This window comes from Triticum aestivum, chromosome 7D (genome assembly GCF_018294505.1).
Source record: "Triticum aestivum cultivar Chinese Spring chromosome 7D, IWGSC CS RefSeq v2.1, whole genome shotgun sequence".
NCBI lineage: Eukaryota > Viridiplantae > Streptophyta > Magnoliopsida > Poales > Poaceae > Triticum > Triticum aestivum.
Genome location: NC_057814.1, coordinates 6486254 through 6504969, shown reverse-complemented (window position 1 = coordinate 6504969; position 18716 = coordinate 6486254). Strand labels below are relative to the sequence as shown.

Genomic DNA, 18716 nt, shown 5'->3' with positions numbered 1-18716 from the left:
ACATGTGTGAGTACATAGACAAACAGAGTGTCCCTAGTATGCCTCTACTTGACTAGCTCGTTAATCAAAGATGGTTAAGTTTCCTAACCATAGACATGTGTTGTCATTTGATGAACTGGATCACATCATTAGAGAATGATGTGATGGACAAGACCCATCCGTTAGCTTAGCATTATGATCGTTTAGTTTTATTGCTATTGCTTTCTTCATGACTTATACATATTCCTCTGACTATGATATTATGCAACTCCCGAATACCGGAGGAACACTTTGTGTGCTATCAAATGTCACAACATAACTGGGTGATTATAACGATGCTCTACAGGTGTCTTCGAAGGTGTTTGTTGAGTTGGCATAGATTGATATTAGGATTTGTCACTTCGATTGTCGGAGAGATATCTCTGGGCCCTCTCGGTAATGCACATCACTATAAGCCTTGCAAACAATGTGACTAATGAGTTAGTTATGGGATGATGTATTACGGAATGAATAAAGAGACTTGCCGGTAACGAGATTGAACTAGGTATGATGATACAGACGATCGAATCTCAGGCAAGTAACATACCGATGACAAAGGGAATAACGTATGTTGTTATGCGGTTTGACCGATAAAGATCTTCGTAGAATATGTAGGAGCCAATATGAGCATCTAGGTTCCGCTATTGGTTATTGACCAGAGATGTGTCTCGGTCATGTCTACATAGTTCTCAAACCCGTAGGGTCAGCACTATTAACGTTCAATGACGATTTGTATTATGAGTTATGTGTTTTAGTGACTGAAGTTTGTTCGGAGTTCCGGATGAGATCACGGACATGAAGAGGACTCTCGAAATGGTCGAGAGGTAAAGATTGATATATTGGAAGGTTATATACGGACACCGGAATGGTTCCGATAAGGTTCGGGGATTTTTCGGAGTACCGGGAGGCTACCGGAACCCCCCGGGAAAGTTAATGGGCGTATAGGGCCATAGTGGAGAGAGGGAGGCTGCCACAGGAGGTGGCGCCCCCCCCCCCCAAGCCCAATCCGAATTGGACAAGGGGTAGGGGGCGTGGGCCCCCTTTCCTTCTCCTTCTCCCCCCTTTCCCCTTTCCCTCTCCGTTGGAAGGAAGGGGGCCGACTCCCCACTTGGCGCGCCCCCCTTGGGCCGGCCACCTACTCCTCCCCTCCTTTATATACGTGGGCAGGGGGCACCCCAAAGGAACAACAGTTTTTTCTTAGCCGTGTGCGGTGCCCCCTTCCACAGTTTACTCCTCCAGTCATAGCGTCGTAGTACTTAGGCAAAGCCCTGCGCGGATCACATCACCATCACCGTCATCATGTCGTCGTGCTGACGGAACTCTCCCGCAACCCTCTACTGAATCAAGAGTTCGAGGGACGTCATCGAGCTGAACGTGTACTGAACACAGAGGTGCCATGCGTTCGGTACTTGGATCGGTTGGATCGTGAAGACGTTCAACTACATCAACCGCGTTAACATAACGCTTCCGCTTTCAGTCTACGAGGGTACGTGGACACACTCACCCCGTCTCGTTGCTATGCATCTCCTAGATAGATCTTGCGTGATCGTAGGAAATTTTTTGAATTGCTACATTTCCCAACAAGAAGCCCGTAGCAGCCACGTAAAACTTGCAACAACAAAGTAGAGGACGTCTAACTTGTTTTTGCAGGGCATGTTGTGATGTGATATGGTTAAGACGTGATGAGATATAAATTGTTGTTTGAGATGACCATGTTTTGTAAAAGTTATCGGCAACTGGCAGGAGCCTTTTGGTTGTCGCTCTATTGTATGAAATGCAATCGCCATGTAATTGCTTTACTTTATCACTAGCGGTAGCGATAGTCGTAGAAGCAATAGTTGGCGAGATGACAACGACGCTATGATGAAGATCAAGGTGTCAAGCCGGTGATGATGGAGATCATGACGGTGCTTTGGAGATGGAGATCAAAGGCACAAGATGATGATGGCCACATCATGTCACATATTTTGATTGCATGTGATGTTTATCTTTTATGCATCTTATTTTGCTTAGTACGGTGGTAGCATTATAAGATGATCCCTCACTAAATTTCAAGGTATAAGTGTTCTCCCTGAGTATGCACCGTTGCTACAGTTCGTCGTGCCGAGACACCACGTGATGATCGGGTGTTATAAGCTCTACGTTCACATACAACGGGTGTAAGACAGTTTTGCACGTGCAGAATACTCGGGTTAAACTTGACGAGCCTAGCATATGCAGATATGGCCTCGGAACACTGAGACCGAAAGGTCGAACGTGAATCATATAGTAGATATGATCGACATAGAGATGTTCACCATTGAAAACTACTCCATCTCACGTGATGATCGGACATGGTTTAGTTGATATGGATCACGTGATCATTTAGATGACTAGAGGGATGTCTATCTAAGTGGGAGTTCTTAAGTAATATGATTAATTGAACTTAAATTTATCATGATCTTAGTCCTGATAGTATTTGCATATCTATGTTGTAGATCAATAGCTTGCATATAGCTCCCCTGTTTTATCTTTGAGATGTTCCTAGAGAAAACTAAGTTGAAAGATGATAGTAGCAATGATGCGGACTGGGTCCGTGATCTGAGGATTATCCTCATTGCTGCACAAAAGAATTATGTCCTTGATGCACCCCTAGGTGACAGACCTATTGCAGGAGCAGATGCAGACGTTATGAACGTTTGACAAGCTCGGTATGATGACTACTTGATACTTTAGTGCACCATGCTTTACGGCTTAGAACCGGGACTTCAAAAATGTTTTGAACGTCATGGAGCATATGAGATGTTCCTAGAGCTAAAAATGATATTTCAGACTCATGCCCGTGTTAAGAGGTATGAGACCTCTGACAAGTACTTTGCCTACAAGATGGAGGAGAATAGCTCAGCTAGTGAGCATGTGCTCAACATGTCTGGGTACTACAATCGCTTGAATCAAGTGGGAGTTAATCTTCCAGATAAGATAGTGATTGAAAGAGTTCTCTAGTCACTATCACCAAGTTACTAGAACTTCGTGATGAACTATAATATGCAAGGGATGATGAAAATGATTCCCAAGCTCTTCGCAATGCTGAAATCAGCGAAGGTAGAAATCAAGAAATAACATCAAGTATTGATGGTTAACAAGACCACTAGTTTCAAGAAAAAGGGCAAGGGAAAGAAAGGGAACTTCAAAAATGGCAAGAAAGTTGTCACTCACATAAAGCTAGAACCAAGCCTAAAACTGAGTGATTCTACTGCAAAGGAAATGGTCACTGGAAGCGGAACTACCCAAATACTTGGCGGACAAGAAGGATGGCAAAGTGAACAAAGGTATATTTGATATACATGTTATTGATGTGTACTTTACTAGTTTTCATAGTAGCCCCTCGGTATTTGATACCGGTTCAAGTTGCAAAGATTTCTAACTCGAAAGAGGAGTTGCAAAAAGAACATATACTAGTTGAGGGCGAGGTGACGATGTATGTTGGAAGTGATTCCAAGGTTGATAAGATCACCATTGCACACTCCCTTTACCTTCAGGATTAGTGTTGAACCTAAAATAAATGTTATTTGATGTTTGCGTTGAGCATAATATGATTGGATCATGCTTATTGCAATATAGTTATTCATTTAAGTCAAAGAATAATTGTTGTTCTGTTTACATGAATAAAACCTTCTGTGGTCATACACCCAAACTGAATGGTTTATTGAATCTTGATCGTAGTGATACACATATTCATAATATTGATGCCAAAAGATGCAAAGTTCATAATGATAGTGCAACATACTAGTGGCACTGCCGTTTAGGTCATATTGGTAAAGCGCATGAAGAAACTCCATGCGGATGGACTTTTGGAATCACTTGATTATGAATCATTTGATGCTTCCGAACCATGCCTCATGGGCAAGATGACTAAGACTCCATTCTCCGGAACAATAGAGCGAACCACTGACTTATTGGAAATAATACATACCGATGTATGCGGTCCGATGAGTGTTGAGGCTCGCGGCGGGTATCGTTATTTTCTGACCTTCACAGATGATTTGAGAAGATATGGGTATATCTACTTAATGAAACACAAGTCTGAAACATTTCAAAAGTTCAAAGAATTTCAGAGTGAAGTTGAGAATCATCGTAACAAGAAAATAAAGTTTCTACGATATGATCGCGGAGGCGAATATTTGAGTTACGGGTTTGGCCTTCATTTAAAACAATGTGGAATAGTTTCACAACTCACGCCACCTTGAACACCATAGCGTAATGGTGTGTCCGAACATCGTAACCGTACTTTATTAGATATGGTGCGATCTATGATGTTTCTTACCGATTTACCACTGTCATTTTGGGGTTATGCATTAGAGACAACTGCATTCACGTTAAATAGGGCACCATCTAAATCCGTTGAGACGACACCGTATGAACTGTGGTTTGGCAAGAAACCTAAGCTATCGTTTCTTAAAGTTTGGGACTGCGATGCTTATGTGAAAAAGCTTCAACCTGATAAGCTCGAACCCAAATCAGAGAAATGTGTCTTCATAGGATGCCCAAAGGAAACTGTTGGGTACACCTTCTATCACAGATCCAAAGGCAAGATATTCGTTGCTAAGAATGGATCCTTTCTAGAGAAGGAGTTTCTCTTGAAAGAAGTGAGTGGGAGGAAAGTAGAACTTGATGAGGTAATTGTACCTTCTCCCGAATTGGAAAGTGGTTCATCACAGAAATCAGTTCAAGTGATGCCTACACCAATTAGTGAGGAAGCTAATGATAATGATCATGAAACTTCAGATCAAGTTACTACCAAACCTCGTAGGTCAACCAGAGCACGTTCCGCACCAGAGTGGTACGGTAATCCTATTCTGGAAATCAAGTTACTAGACCATGACGAACCTACGAACTATGAGGAAGCGATGATGAGCCCAAATTCCACAAAATGGCTTGAGGCCATGAAATCTGAGATAGGATCCATGTATGAGAACAAAGTGTGGACTTTGGTGGACTTGCCCGATGATCGGCAAGCCATTGATAATAAATGGACCTTCAAGAGGAAGACTGACGCTGATGGTAGTGTTACTATCTACAAAGCTCGACTTGTGGCAAAAGGTTTTCAACAAGTTCAAGGTGTTGACTACGATGAGATTTTCACACTCGTAGCGATGCTTAAAGTCTGTCCAAATCATGTTAGCAATTGCCACATTTTCTGAAATCTGGCAAATGGATGTCAAAACTGCATTCCTTAATGGATTTGTTGTATATGATACAACTAGAAGGTTTTCTCAATCCTAAAGGTGCTAAAAAGTGTGCAAGCTCCAGCGATCCATCTATGGACTGGTACAAGCATCTCAGAGTTGGAATATACGCTTTGATGAATTGAACAAAGCATATAGTTTTATACAGACTTGCGGTGAAGCCTGTATTTACAAGAAAGTGAATGGGAGCACTACAACCTTTCTGATAAGTATATGTGAATGACATATTGTTGACAGGAAATGATGTAGAATTTTCTGGAAAGCATAAAGGAGTGTTTGAAAGGAGTTTTTCAAAGAAAGACCTCGGTGAAGCTACTTACATATTGAGCATCGAGATCTAGATCAAGACGCTCGATAAGATTTTTCAATGAGTATATACCTTGATAAGATTTTGAAGTAGTTCAAAATGGAACAGTCAAAGAAGGAGTTCTTGCCTGTGTTGCAAGGTGTGAAGTTGAGTAAGACTCAAAAGCCCGACCCCGGCAAAAGATAGAGAGAGAATGAAAGTCATTCCCTATGCCTCAGCCATAGGTTCTATAAAGTATGCCATACTGTGTACCAGACCTATTGTATACCTTAGCATGAGTTTGGCAAAGGAGTACAATAGTTATCTAGGAGTAGATCACTGGGCAACGGTCAAAATTATCCTTAGAGGACTAAGGAAATATTTCTCGGTTATGGAGGTGATAAAAGAGTTTGTCGTAAAGAGTTACGTCGATGCAAGCTTTGACACCAATCTGGATGACTCTGAGTCTCGATCTGGATACATATTGAAAGTAGGACCATTTAGCTAGAGTAGCTCCATGCAGAGCATTGTAGACATAGAAATTTGCAAAATACATACGGATCTGAATATGGCAGACCCGTTGACTAAACCTCTCTCACAAGCAAAACATGATCACACCTTAGTACTCTTTGGGTGTTAATCACATGGCGATGTGAACTAGATTACTGACTCTAGTAAACCCTTTGGGTGTTGGTCACATGGCGATGTGAACTATGGTTATTAATCACATGGTGATGTGAACTATTGGTGTTAAATCACATGGCGATGTGAACTAGATTATTGACTCTAGTGCAAGTGGGTGACTGAAGGAAATATGCCCTAGAGGCAATAATAAAGTTGTTATTTATATTTCCTTATATCATGATAAATGTTTATTATTCATGCTAGAATTGTATTAACCGGGAACTTAGTACATGTGTGAATAGATAGACAAAATAGAGTATCCCTAGTATGCCTCTACTTGACTAGCTCGTTAATCAAAGATGGTTAAGTTTCCTAACGATACACATGTGTTATCATTTGATGAAGGGGATCACATCATTAGAGAATTATGTGATGGACAAGACCCATCCGTTAGCTTAGCATATTGATCTTTAAGTTTTATTGCTATTGCTTTCTTCATGACTTATACATATTCCTTTGACTATGAGATTATGCAACTCACGAATACCGGAGGAACACCTTGTGTGCTATCAAACGTCACAACGTAACTGGGTGATTATAAAGATGCTCTACAGGTGTCCCCAAAGGTGTTTGTTGGGTTGGCATAGATCAAGATTAGGATTTGTCACTTCGAGTATCGGAGAGGTATCTCTGGGCCCTCTCGGTAATTCACATCACTATAAGCCTTGAAAGCAATGTGACTAATGAGTTAGTTGCGGGATGATGCATTACGGAACAAGTAAAGAGACTTGCTGGTAACGAGATTGAACTAGGTACGATGATACCGACGATCAAATCTCGGGCAAGTAACATACCGATGACAAAGGGAATGACGTATGTTTTTATTCGTAGAATATGTAGGAACCAATATGAGCATCCAGATTCCGCTATTGGTTATTGACCGGAGATGTGTCTCGGTCATGTCTACATAGTTCTCGAACTCGTAGGGTCCGCACGCTTAACGTTCGATGACGATTTGTATTATGAGTTATGTGTTTTGGTGACCGAAGTTTGTTCGAGTCCCGGATGAGACCACGGACATGATGAGGAGTCTCGAAATAGTCGAGAGGTAAAGATTCATATATTAGAAGGTAGTATTCGGACATCGGAATGGTTTTGAGTGGTTCGGGTATTTCACCGGAGTACCGAGGGGTTACCGGAACCCCCCGGGGAAGTGTTGGGCCTACATGGGCCTAAGGGGGAGAGAGGGAAGCCCGCGGGGGGGGGGGGGGGTGGCGTGCGCCTACCTCCTAGGGAGTCCGAATAGGACAAGGAGGAGGGGGCGTGGCCCCCCTTTCCCTTTCCCTCTCCCTCTCCTTCCTTTTCCCTCCGGTGGGAGAAAGGAAAAAGGGGGGTCGAATCCTACTCCTAGTAGGACTCCCCCCCCCATGGCGCGCGCCCCCTGGCCGGCCTCCTCCTCCTCCCCTCCTTTATATACGTGGGCGGGGGCACCCCAAAGGCACATCAATTGTTCTCTTAGCCGTGTGCGGTGCCCCCTCCACAGTTTACTCCTCCGGTTATAGCGCCGTAGTGCTTAGGCGAAGCCCTGCGCGGATCAAATCACCATCACCGTCACCACGCCGTCGTGCTGACGGAACTCTCCCTCGACCCTCTAATGGATCAAGAGTTCGAGGGACGTCATCAAGCTGAACGTGTGCTGAACACGAAGGTGTCGTACGTTCGGTACTAAGATCGGTTGGATCGTGAAGACGTTCGAATACATCATCCGCGTTTACCTAACGCTTCCGCTTTCGGTCTATGAGAGTACGTGGACACACTCTCCCCCTCTCGCTGCTATGCATCTCCTAGATAGATCTTGCATGATCGTAGGAATTTTTTTGAAATTGCATGCTACGTTCCCCAACATGTGGGTTGCTAGTAGTGTTGATTACATCTTGTAGTTGATGCTAGTTGGTTTATTTGATGGAAGATTATATGTTCAGATCCTTAATGATATTCAATAGCCCTCTGATTTTGCACATGAATATGATTTGGGAGTAGTTACTTTTGTTCTTGAGGACATGGGCAAAGTCTTGTTATAAGTAATCATGTGAATTTGGTATTTGTTCGATATTTTGATGATATGTATGTTGTTGCTTCTTTTAGTGGTGTCATGTGAACGTCGACAACATGACACTTCACCATACTTAGGCCTAAGGGAAGGCATTGTGAAGTAGTAATTAGATGATGGGTTGCTAGAGCGACAGAAACTTAAACCCTAGTTTATGCGTTGTTCCGTAACGGGGCTAATTTGGATCCATATGTTTCATTCTATGGTTAGATTTATCTTAATTCTTCTTTCGTAGTTGTGGATGCTTGCGAGATGGGGTAATCATAGGTGGGAGGTTTATTCAATTAAGAACAGCACCCAAACACCGGTCAACCCACATATCAAATTATCAAAGTAGTGAACGTGAATCAAATAAACATGATGAAATTGACTAGATGATAATTCTCATGTGTCCTCAAGAACACTTTGCTTACTATAAGAAAACATTTCGGTCTGTCCTTTGCTATAAAAAGGATTGAGCTATCTTACTGCACTCTTGTTACTATTACTACTTGTTGCTTGTTATGAATTACCTTACTATCAAACTATTTGTTACCGATAATTTCGGTGTTTGCAGAGAATACCTTGCTCAAAACCGCTTGTCATTTTCTTCTGCTCCTTATTGGGTTCGACATTTTTACTTATCGAAAGGACTACGATTGATCCCCTATACTTTCTTGGGTCATCAGACTGTGAGTTGCGGTTACTTTCATATTGACACTTAGTGGGCATGTAGCAGTAAGTGTGTTATAATGAAAGAACTCGTCATAATATCCCTACCGATACTCCGAATGTTGGGTACTATACCAGCGATCACTGGAGGTAACAGGTTGAGATTGTATTGTGTGGTAAAGCGTACAATCTTTACAGAATGTAAAACTATTTGAATAGTCATATCCACACTCATAGACGACACATGAATATTTCTTGGCATACATGACCTGTCTGTCTCATTCCCTCTTAGCCCTACTCTTGGAACATATGAAGAACACGAGTTGGTCAAGGACCCTCACCTTGAAGAAAGTTATGTCGAAAATATAACAATATTTTTGTCTAAAACTCTTTTTATCCAACTAGTATGATATTTCAAACAAAATTAGCTGGTAAGCAAATAAGTCATGTAGCCTTCCTAAAGGAGGTACCGTCGCTGAGACATAATCGAAGGGACGTATGTTGAAATATAATGTACTCATGGCAATACTTTGATTGAAAAACAGAGTTTCATAAAGACGAATGTGATGAATACGTTTGATCGAAGCTTATTTACAGCGAGGTGAGAGCTGGTGCTACTAGACACTTGGCAGGATCCACGTCTCCGTAAAAAGAAAATAAAAAGAAAAAACGCGCTGGCGTGCACGTGTGGAGAGCGCGTACCCGCGTAGCGTAGCCTTGCCTTGCTTCCTTCCTTCCTCCGCCTCCCCCAAATCCATTCCCCTCCCTTTCCCGACGGAGGTGAGAGATGGAGAGTATTTCCACGCCGCCGCAGCCATGAATTCGACCAAGCGAGCTGTCCCCCAAGGTAAATAGCGATACTCTCCTTGATTTCCCCCAACCTTTGTCTGCTGCTTCCTTAATTGATCCGTCCGTTCTTACTCCTATTTGTTCACGCGGCCAGGTTCCCCGCGACGAAGCCCCAGGGCCATGGAGGCCGACGACGACGAGGAGGAGTATGAAAGCGTGAAGGTGGTGAGTGATGATAAGGGTTTGGAAAGTAAGTTAGATGAAGAATTCGACTCGTTGGAGTATGAAAACACAGCAGAAGCTGCCAAGAAACTTGTTGATACGGTGAAAATCCTGTGGTCTACAGTGGAACCCCATTTGCTGAAGATGCTAGCATGCTTATCTGTTGCAGCCCTTGTGACTGTTATGATCAAGTATTCCCAAAGGTCTCGTAAGGTCAAGGTGCCCGTGTCACAACGTATGCCTTCAGTTCCACCCAGGCGAGTGCCAGTATTAGCTCCACATAATACTGTGCCACTGCCGGTGTTCCATTCAGAGCAACCTGTGCAACGGATTGTGCCCAAACAAGAGTCATATGCCTGCTTGGAGCTTCCTGTGCAATCCTTGTTGTCAGAGTCAGATCAATCTGTGTGCCTCAATGTTCCATCAATTGGTCATAGGGATCGTGATCAGAAAGGTCAGCAAGAGGATGTTTGTGCCTCAATGTTCCATCAATTGGTCATAGGGATCGTGATCAGAAAGTTCAGCAAGAGGATGGTGGCGTTGAAAGGGCTTCAGATGGCAGTACTGTGGATCATAAAGATACTGACAGATCAAAGCCACCGGTGGTTCAGTTGCTCGGAGACTTCTCATTTGTCGATGCAGATAGCTCAAGACGGAGGTCTGTCAAAGACTCAATTCAGCATGGTGGAGACGTCACGGTTCAGGAATCCATGTCTTCGAGGAAGCGTGTGGTCAAGACGCAAAAGGATTCTGACAAAATGCAAACCCCTGGTCTTCAAGCAGAGCAAGAAAGAAGGTAAATTCTAGTTTCTTTTCAAGACATCTTTTGGCATTGCATTTTCATGTGCCAAGTGTGAGTGCATCATATGAGATTGTCCTGTGTAGAATCACGCCCCTGTGGTTGTGTTATCATGTTAGATATCCTGTCTTTTGAGAAATCTGTTGGCATTGCATTTAAGTTCCTTAGAAAGTAAGTTCCTTAGAAAATAGTTTTTTCTGGCCCTAGGGTGTGTGTTATTTTCTGCAAATTAGACAGGTACGCAGAAGTAGTTAGCTTAGTGCATTCAGATTAGTGGCCACTATTATGATATGTGACATCATCATTGCTCTTCTTATACTCTGATCCACAAGACCTTACATTACACATTTGAAATTAATTAATTACATCTACACACAGTGCTTAGTGCTTCAGATTTATCTTATGATTATACCCTAGACATTAGTCTGTTTTCATGCTTTTATTTCCCACTGCAGGATTATACGCCTGGTGGTGCTTCAAGCTTGTTATTAACTCTTATGTGTTGTTATTCTGTTCAACAGGAGACTGCAAGAGCAGAAGAAGAGAAGGTGGGTGCTACACCGACTCCACCGAGGCGTTCAAATCGTCTCCGTAAACTGGCTTCTCCTTGAGCCAAGACAGACACGGTGCATTTTAAGTTGATGTCGGACGCTGATTCGTCATGTGGTGCTGGGAGCTGTGGGAGACATCGCCTAGTTGTAACCCAACGATGCTAAGATTTGGTGCTGTAGCTGTAACAGGTTAACTAGTGTAGAAGAAGGCTTGCAGTGTGTTTGGTTTCCCAGAAAACCTGTATAATCTGCATTTGACATTATTGTACTGTACTCTTTACCTGCCCCTGAAGGTGAAGCAGAGATTGCTGGTTTGTATTGAGCACGTTTAGTCTTGCCCCCTTTGTCCAAGAGAGCCATGTTTCTCCTGATTAGTCTTTGAATTATACTAATGGTGTGATTTCCCTTATGCTCTGAACATGCGCAATGGCCGCTGTGCTCTTCTGTACCTGTTAGCCACTCCATCCGTTCGTTTTTTATAAGGAGCTGGGCGTGCTCCCTATTTTTTTTGGAGGCTGCCGGACCTGTGCCTAAACATTATAATCGTCATATAACTTCTTTTATGTTGTTTTCTCTTTAGTTTGTGTAAAAAAAATTGAGTTAAAACTTGTAGGGGCAATTTAAGTGACATTTAACCTATACCTATACCTATATACTAATAACAAAGTAAGATGCGTTTCTTCAGTTTTTTTATCCGTTCACCCATATTATAATTTTTACTATCTGAGGTGGTACTAAATTTTTTTGTTGTTTTGTTGGGCACATAACCAGCCTGTACCAGGCCACACAGCCCCACAGGCTTTCTAGAAAGTGAAAAAAAAATAAGAGTACAACGCACCGGCATGCGAATCTTTTCTCCCGTTGCAACGCACGGAAATGTTTGCTAGTCTGACCAAACACACGTACTCCTATGTATTAACACCATAACTTCAATTAACAACTATATTAATGACCAAAATTCGTGGCACCATACACATTTTGTGATTTGAAATGTTGCCATTCGACATTGCTACCTACTACTACCGTAAATCCCATGATGACGCCCTCGACGGAGATCTACCGCGACGGGGGCCGTCATATCTCTCGCACCCATCGCCAGTGAGGCGCAAACTGCGGCGGGAGGAGGACGCGGTGGCTGACACGGGGAAAGGCCGCAACGTCGTGTGCGGGTCTGCACTGACAGATTGGCGTCCACCAAGATGTTCAACCAGCACTCGGCATCCCGGTGAGGCGGCTATGTCGCGGCGGAGCAGAATGGGGAAGAAGACGGTGAGGTTGGCTAGAGCAGAAGGTGGCGGCTACTAGGAGACAATGAGGCGGCTAGGTTTAGGTCATGGGGACACCTCGCCATCGGGCTTTTATGGCCAGGGATCGGCGACAAATGATGTTGCGTGGTGGCTATCCGACGGCCGCCTCGGGTATCCGAGGATCGGGCGCGCCATTAGTGGGACGGGTGGTTCGTCGCCGCCTCACTGATGATACTTTGTGCGCAATGGTTTGTGGCCAGGCGGCACGAAGCTTCAAACCCAACTGTGCTGCATGGAGGAAGAAGATGAAACTTCCCTCTCGCACAAGCAGTTTGTGATGGAGTACGCTGCAAACCGGACCTCCACGGCATCCATTTTGAAGGCTACGAGGTCGTTTTTGGAGCGAGCTCCATAAAATGGGCTTCCTCCTCCGCCTCCCCGGATCCTGGTTAATTATTAGTTTTATGTAGGGGTTTGTTATGTTGTCCCCCTGGCAAGACCTATTTATTTTTCTTGTCGCACTTGGATTGTGAGTTTGGATCTTGAACTTTGGAAGTTGTCTATTGTTAGTGCAGTTACTTTATAATATAAAGCGGGGAATCCTTTTTCGTTAAATTATGACGACTGCGATGCATATGGCAACTCTGTTAGAGTGCATTTTTATATGATGATCGTCGTACTATGTGTATTTTTATATTATGATGGTCGTACTATCGCTAATTATGGCAATCGGCCACATATGACGCATCTCTGAGACCTGGCAATCGTATTGTAAGAAGAAGTTTGGCCTTGAATTAGATGAAAGTAATGAGTTGTGTGCCAAAAATATATTTTGTTATATTCTTTTTATGTGAATATACACTGATATGATTTTTGTGGTATATATCTAACTAGTATACTTTGTTGACCAGAGAAAAGATGTGGATCTTATGAACCCAAACAGCTTATCTTCATTCTTGAGTTCATTTCTTAAAAAGCATCCCGGGGAAAATTAAGACGCTGGTTAACCTTGATGTAAATAGGGCACAAATGTGGTTTCAGCGCCCGAGCCCAGCTGCTCCCGTTATCCTCGGCGTTGGCTCCGCTATGTGGATCCGTGAAAGGTGATTTGATTGTTGTCATGTGGGCGCTGGAAAATTGCTCGTGAGCGAGCGAGAAATACGGCATGGCACAGTGGTCTACGGTGCGGTCCCCAGAGCGATGCGCGCTGGACGTTTAAAATTTGCTGGATGACTCCGTCAAGACCTCTATCTGCTCCGTGGCTCATATGTACAGGTTGTTAGGATTAAAGCGAGCTGTGGCACAGAAAGAAAAACGACCTGCGCTGGGGTCTTTAAAAAACGTCAGAGAAAGTGGTTGTAGTCCGCGGCAGCGACGGAGAATCACCGGCGTGCATGCGATGGCGGACAACGGGTTTGAGTTCCTGGAGGTCGGAGCATGCTCCCGTACGTGCTGGCAGCAGATTGGACATGCCAGTTTAAACAAAGATTGTAGGTGATTAATACTAATACTTAATTGGGAAGTGCATACTGCTAGGGAGACAGACAGAAAGAAGAGGCAGAAAGAATGCAGCTTGAGACGTTCTCCACCTTGTTTCACAGGGTAGCCTGGAAATTTACACATAGGTTAACAAAAATTTCTTGGTTCCATGCATACACATGAGCGTTGTATGATTAATCCCTTGCCTTGGAAATAGTTTCGACTTGCATCCGAGTAAGGCAAAAGCATTGTCGTTGCATGGGAAAATCTGCTAGCGTCGCGAGGAGATGAGATGATCTCCGTGGGAGTGGGATTCAGGCCTTCAAGGGCTGGCCTGCAGTGCTTCCTGGAGACCTGGACAGATCTGAAACCGTCTCTTTCCAAATATTCTGCAACCTTGGCCTGTTGATATGCGTCAAATCATCATCAACATTAGAGTCCAAACAAGATTATTTTACTATACAGAATACAGAATTATAGGGCTCGTTTCTAGTGGAGAGTGATATGTTGAGATCGAAGGCAAAAAGGCTTGTGGCCGCTGCAGGTTAGAAGATACTTGTCCTGGAACTCAAAGAAATTGCACAGGCCGGCCTAGAGAAAGGGAGAAGGAGGCAAGAAGATCTGGGTGACATGCCAACGAAGGAAACGATTAACATATTAAATGACTGGCGGAGAAGATGAGCTGATGCTCCTAATGCCAACACTTGGGTCGATTTGAAGGAACCTGGGGCGAACCAAGAAGGGAACTCTAGATGGGGAAGACTGGAGAGGCGGTCCAACAAGGCCCAGAAACAAAGAGGGGCCGTCTCGCGTTGTTCTGGACTGGGACGGCTGCAACGTTACCCATATGTATTAAATGCGTTGGCCCGGATCAAATTTCACCCAATACGCATAAAGTATACAGACGGAATACAAGCACGCCGCGCTCGCGTCCCACGTCGCGCTGCGCCTCCTCTCCGACAGCCCCGGCGACGACGGCGGGCCCAGCGTGCGGTTCGCCAACGGCGTGTGGGTCGACGCCGCCATGCGCCTCAAGGTCGACTACGCTGCCCTCGTCTCCGAGCACTACCGCGCCCAGGCGCTCCCGGCGTCCTTCAAGGACATGGTGAGGCTGCTCGCCCTCCCTCTGCAACATTTTTCCACGAAATTCGCGCCGGAATCGCGACGAGCGACCTCACGATTTGCGTCCGTGTATGATTGTTACAGCCAGAGGAGGCGAGAACCCAGATCAACCGGTGGTTCGAGAGCGCAACGGCGGGCCGGATCAAGGGCCTCCTGCCCGAGGGCTCCATCAACGGCGCGACGCTGGCCGTCCTCGGGAACGCGCTCTACTTCAAGGGCGCCTGGTGCCGCAAGTTCGACCCCCGGCTCACCCTCGACGACACCTTCCACCTCCCCGCCGGCGGCAGCGTCCGCGCGCCCTTCATGTCGAGCAGAGACCGCCAGCAGCACGTCGCCTGCCGCTCCGGCTACAAGGTCCTGCAGCTGCCGTACGCGCGCGGCCGGTACTTTTCCATGTACATCTACCTCCCGGACGAGCGCGACGGCCTGCAGAGCCTGCTGCACAGGCTGGGGTCCGACCCGGCGCTGCTGGAGAGCTCCACGACGCTGACGGCCCAGGTCCCCGCGGCCTTCAAGGTGCCCAAGTTCACCATCTCGTGCAAGACGAACGCGACCGAGCTGCTGCAGGACCTCGGCCTGCGCCTGCCGTTCGCGCCCCTCGCCGCGGACTTCTTGGAGATGCTGGATTCGGCGGCGCCGCTCGTCGTGTCGGCCGTCTTCCACCAGTCCTTCGTCGAGGTGAACGAGGAAGGGACGGAGGCGGCCGCGGCGACCGCCGTTGTTGCGTCCTTTGGCGCCGCGGCGGTGAGGACGCCGGTTCAGGTCGTGGACTTCGTGGCCGACCACCCGTTCATGTTCTTGATCAAGGAGGAGCTCAGCGGCGTCGTGGTTTTCTCCGGCCAAGTGGTCAATCCGTTGGTTCCATACTAACCCCACATAGAAATCTCACATAAACCATGACAATGCTTACCATACCATGGGATCACTTGATCCCTCTCGGTACATCTTGTACGCTTTGTGTGTTGATCAACTTGATTCACTCTTTGACTTAGTCTTGATCAACCTTGTAACATGTCTTCCCTATGATCAATCTTTGGATAATACCTTGAGTAGCACCTTGGTCATCACACCAACTCCTTGAAACCAACAAATGGACTTCAAGAAATGTCTATGAAAAAATCTTTTAAATATAGCTCAAGGCAACCACTAATCCATAGGAATTGTTATCAATTACCAAAACCAAACATGAGGGCACCATGCTCTTTCACTAGGGAAAACCTTCCTCCCCTCGATCTCCACCGACGAGCCCGTGAATTCGCCTCCCTCTCCGCCTGCCACTCTGGAGGTCGGTGGCGGGGATGAGATTTCTGGTGCCTCTGCTCCTGCTAGTACATAGGTAGGGTTTTAGTCCCCGCAAGAGCGACGTTTGGACGGATGTCGACGCTTCTTCTTCGAGCCAGTCTTCCGGGTTACGATCCTCCTCAAGTTCGTCCATGAGGACGAATTAGACGGAACTCCTGCGTAGATTTCTGCCAGCTCCTCGGGGCAGCGAGGCTAGGATTTCTCGCCGTGCGTATGCAACAACGATATTTAGTGTACTTCATATCGATTGAAGGATTCAACGACGACGACCACGGCTCCGGGACGCTGTCCCTTAGGGGCATGTGCACGAATACCCCGGTGGTCATCGACATGGTCAGGCCGGCTCCGGTATGGGAGCGGCGACAACGGCGCGTCGGTGGCTCATTCTGGCGGCGACAATGATCGTTCGATGGTTCATGGACCTCGATATAATTTTTATTATGTTTAAGGTGTTTTGTACTTCCGGTGAATTTTTATAACAAATCTGATATTTTTGCAAAAAAAATAGTTTATTTATTGGAAAATTACTTTTCCAGATATACACATACGGTTATCTCGGCAGAATTCTGGAAGAATCGTCAAGGCCATCGAGGAACAGAGCCGCGGCTGCCGCTCTTGCCCTTTCGGTTTTCAAACCCTAGCTAGAGTTCCAGTTGTAAGACAGATAGGAATCGGGGCTGCAAGAGTGCACGCCTCCTCATCTCATTGCATCATATATATATACACGTATACATGGGTGAGCTTGCCTTGCAAGTCAATTAAACCAGGGAAACTACAACCGACTCAAGCCATATTTGGTAGTCTAAACATACTTGGATGATGGGCATTATCAGCAGGATACGGCACAGCTAATTGTCGGGATGCAGGACTCTCCAACACGCCCCCGTAGTCTGAGCCTCGTAGTGGAGCGAGGTGAAGACTGGACCGGAACTCATGAAACAATACAGCTGGAAGACCTTTTGTGAATATATCCGCGTACTGTGACGAAGAAGGAACATGCAGAACTCGAACAGCACCAAGAGCAACTTTCTCGCGGACAAAATGAATGTCAAGCTCAATGTGTTTGGTTCGTCGATGTTGTACCGGGTTATGAGCAAGATATACCGCGCTCACATTGTCACAAAAAACAACTGTAGCAGTGCTGATAGGTCGATGGAGCTCCTGAAGTAAGTGACGAACCCAACAAGACTCGGCCACAACAGCAGCCACGGCGCGATATTCAGCCTCTGCACTAGAACAAGAAACTGTGGTTTGTCGTCGAGAAGACCATGAGATCAAATTATCACCGAGAAACATGCAAAATCCAGAAGTGGAGCATCTGGTATCCGGGCAACCAGATGACACGATGACTTAAACAAAAAGTTCATATGACTGGGAGGGAACTGATGATCATGCAATCGCCTTGGGTTCCTCAACTGGAGAAATGGTAAATGCAATGACTTCCACCACAATAGCTGAACATGCCATCAGCTTCATGGTACCCCAGATGTCCTTCATGATGAGATCGGACCTCTCCTTCTCCTTGCTTCAAAAATCCATGCAAAATGTGGTAACATATCAATAAGATAATCCAATACCAAGCGTTGAAAAAGGAGACAACGTATACATACCTAATAGACTCCACAACCTCATCAATTCGTCCCCTTAAGGACGCCGCCTCTCGCTCTAATTCTTCTAGACTAGCTGATTTCAAGTTAATTTCCGTACGCTACAATAGAAATAAAGATTTTGTAAGTGATTTATTATATCTATACAGGCATAACAGATAAATAAAGCGCATAGACATAACAAATAAACAGGGCATCGTAGATTCAAAGTAAGCAAATTCATAATATAGATAGATACGCAATTACGTGAACTCAAAGCTGCAACGCATGAAAGTGAGTGGTATGCTCGATTTTCATAAACTATTAAAAGTCTTGAGCAGCTATTCCGTGGAGTCCATCGTCACATGACTGAACTTTGGCGGCCCTAACAAAAGAAATACAACCTTGCTGTCACTGTTGCCATGGGCAAATTCATGTATGCAGTAGTGGTGGAAGATGAAAGCACAGGAAAGGAATGCATTATGTATTTGAAGGAACAACGTCTTCCTCCAGACATTTATTCCCTTAAAATCGGTGCGTGTGAAGCCAATAACCGAGAGGTTGCATACCCTTAGAGGATCTGCACAGTTGATCTTGGATGTGATACAATTTGATCGAGCTTTGGAGAAAGCAGTTCTGTATGCTGTTGGGGATACACTTGTGTGTGACAAACTTGATGAAGCTTGAAATGTTGAAGTGGTGAAA

At 45.2% G+C, this 18716-nt stretch overlaps 2 protein-coding genes across 2 annotated transcripts; both read left to right on the top strand.

Annotated features, from left to right (window-relative positions):
• Positions 1 to 9545: 9545 nt before the first annotated feature.
• On the top strand, positions 9546 to 11606 carry LOC123166446 (uncharacterized). Its single transcript, XM_044584249.1, has 3 exons — positions 9546 to 9761; positions 9858 to 10721; positions 11246 to 11606. The coding sequence occupies exons 1-3, from the start codon at positions 9731 to 9733 to the stop codon at positions 11317 to 11319; spliced, it is 969 nt and encodes a 322-aa protein (XP_044440184.1). The 5' UTR covers positions 9546 to 9730; the 3' UTR covers positions 11320 to 11606.
• A 659-nt stretch (positions 11607 to 12265) lies between these two features.
• On the top strand, positions 12266 to 15993 carry LOC123170569 (serpin-Z1-like). Its single transcript, XM_044588427.1, has 6 exons — positions 12266 to 12549; positions 13500 to 13625; positions 13798 to 13951; positions 14059 to 14124; positions 14906 to 15106; positions 15208 to 15993. The coding sequence occupies exons 1-6, from the start codon at positions 12266 to 12268 to the stop codon at positions 15991 to 15993; spliced, it is 1617 nt and encodes a 538-aa protein (XP_044444362.1).
• The last annotated feature ends 2723 nt before the right edge of the window (positions 15994 to 18716 follow it).

What these genes read in the sequence shown, in the direction of transcription:
- LOC123166446 (XM_044584249.1), top strand. Translation starts at nt 9,731, where the DNA reads ATGAATTCGACCAAGCGAGCTGTCCCCCAAG. An exon ending in CAAGCGAGCTGTCCCCCAAG is followed by an intron (nt 9,762 to 9,857) that starts GTAAATAGCGAT and finishes TCACGCGGCCAG; the next exon opens with GTTCCCCGCGACGAAGCCCC. An exon ending in CAAGCAGAGCAAGAAAGAAG is followed by an intron (nt 10,722 to 11,245) that starts GTAAATTCTAGT and finishes TCTGTTCAACAG; the next exon opens with GAGACTGCAAGAGCAGAAGA.
- LOC123170569 (XM_044588427.1), top strand. Translation starts at nt 12,266, where the DNA reads ATGTTGCCATTCGACATTGCTACCTACTACTACCGTAAATCCCATGAT. An exon ending in ATGGGGAAGAAGACGGTGAG is followed by an intron (nt 12,550 to 13,499) that starts GTTGGCTAGAGC and finishes TTTCTTAAAAAG; the next exon opens with CATCCCGGGGAAAATTAAGA. An exon ending in TCTCCACCTTGTTTCACAGG is followed by an intron (nt 14,125 to 14,905) that starts GTAGCCTGGAAA and finishes TAAAGTATACAG; the next exon opens with ACGGAATACAAGCACGCCGC.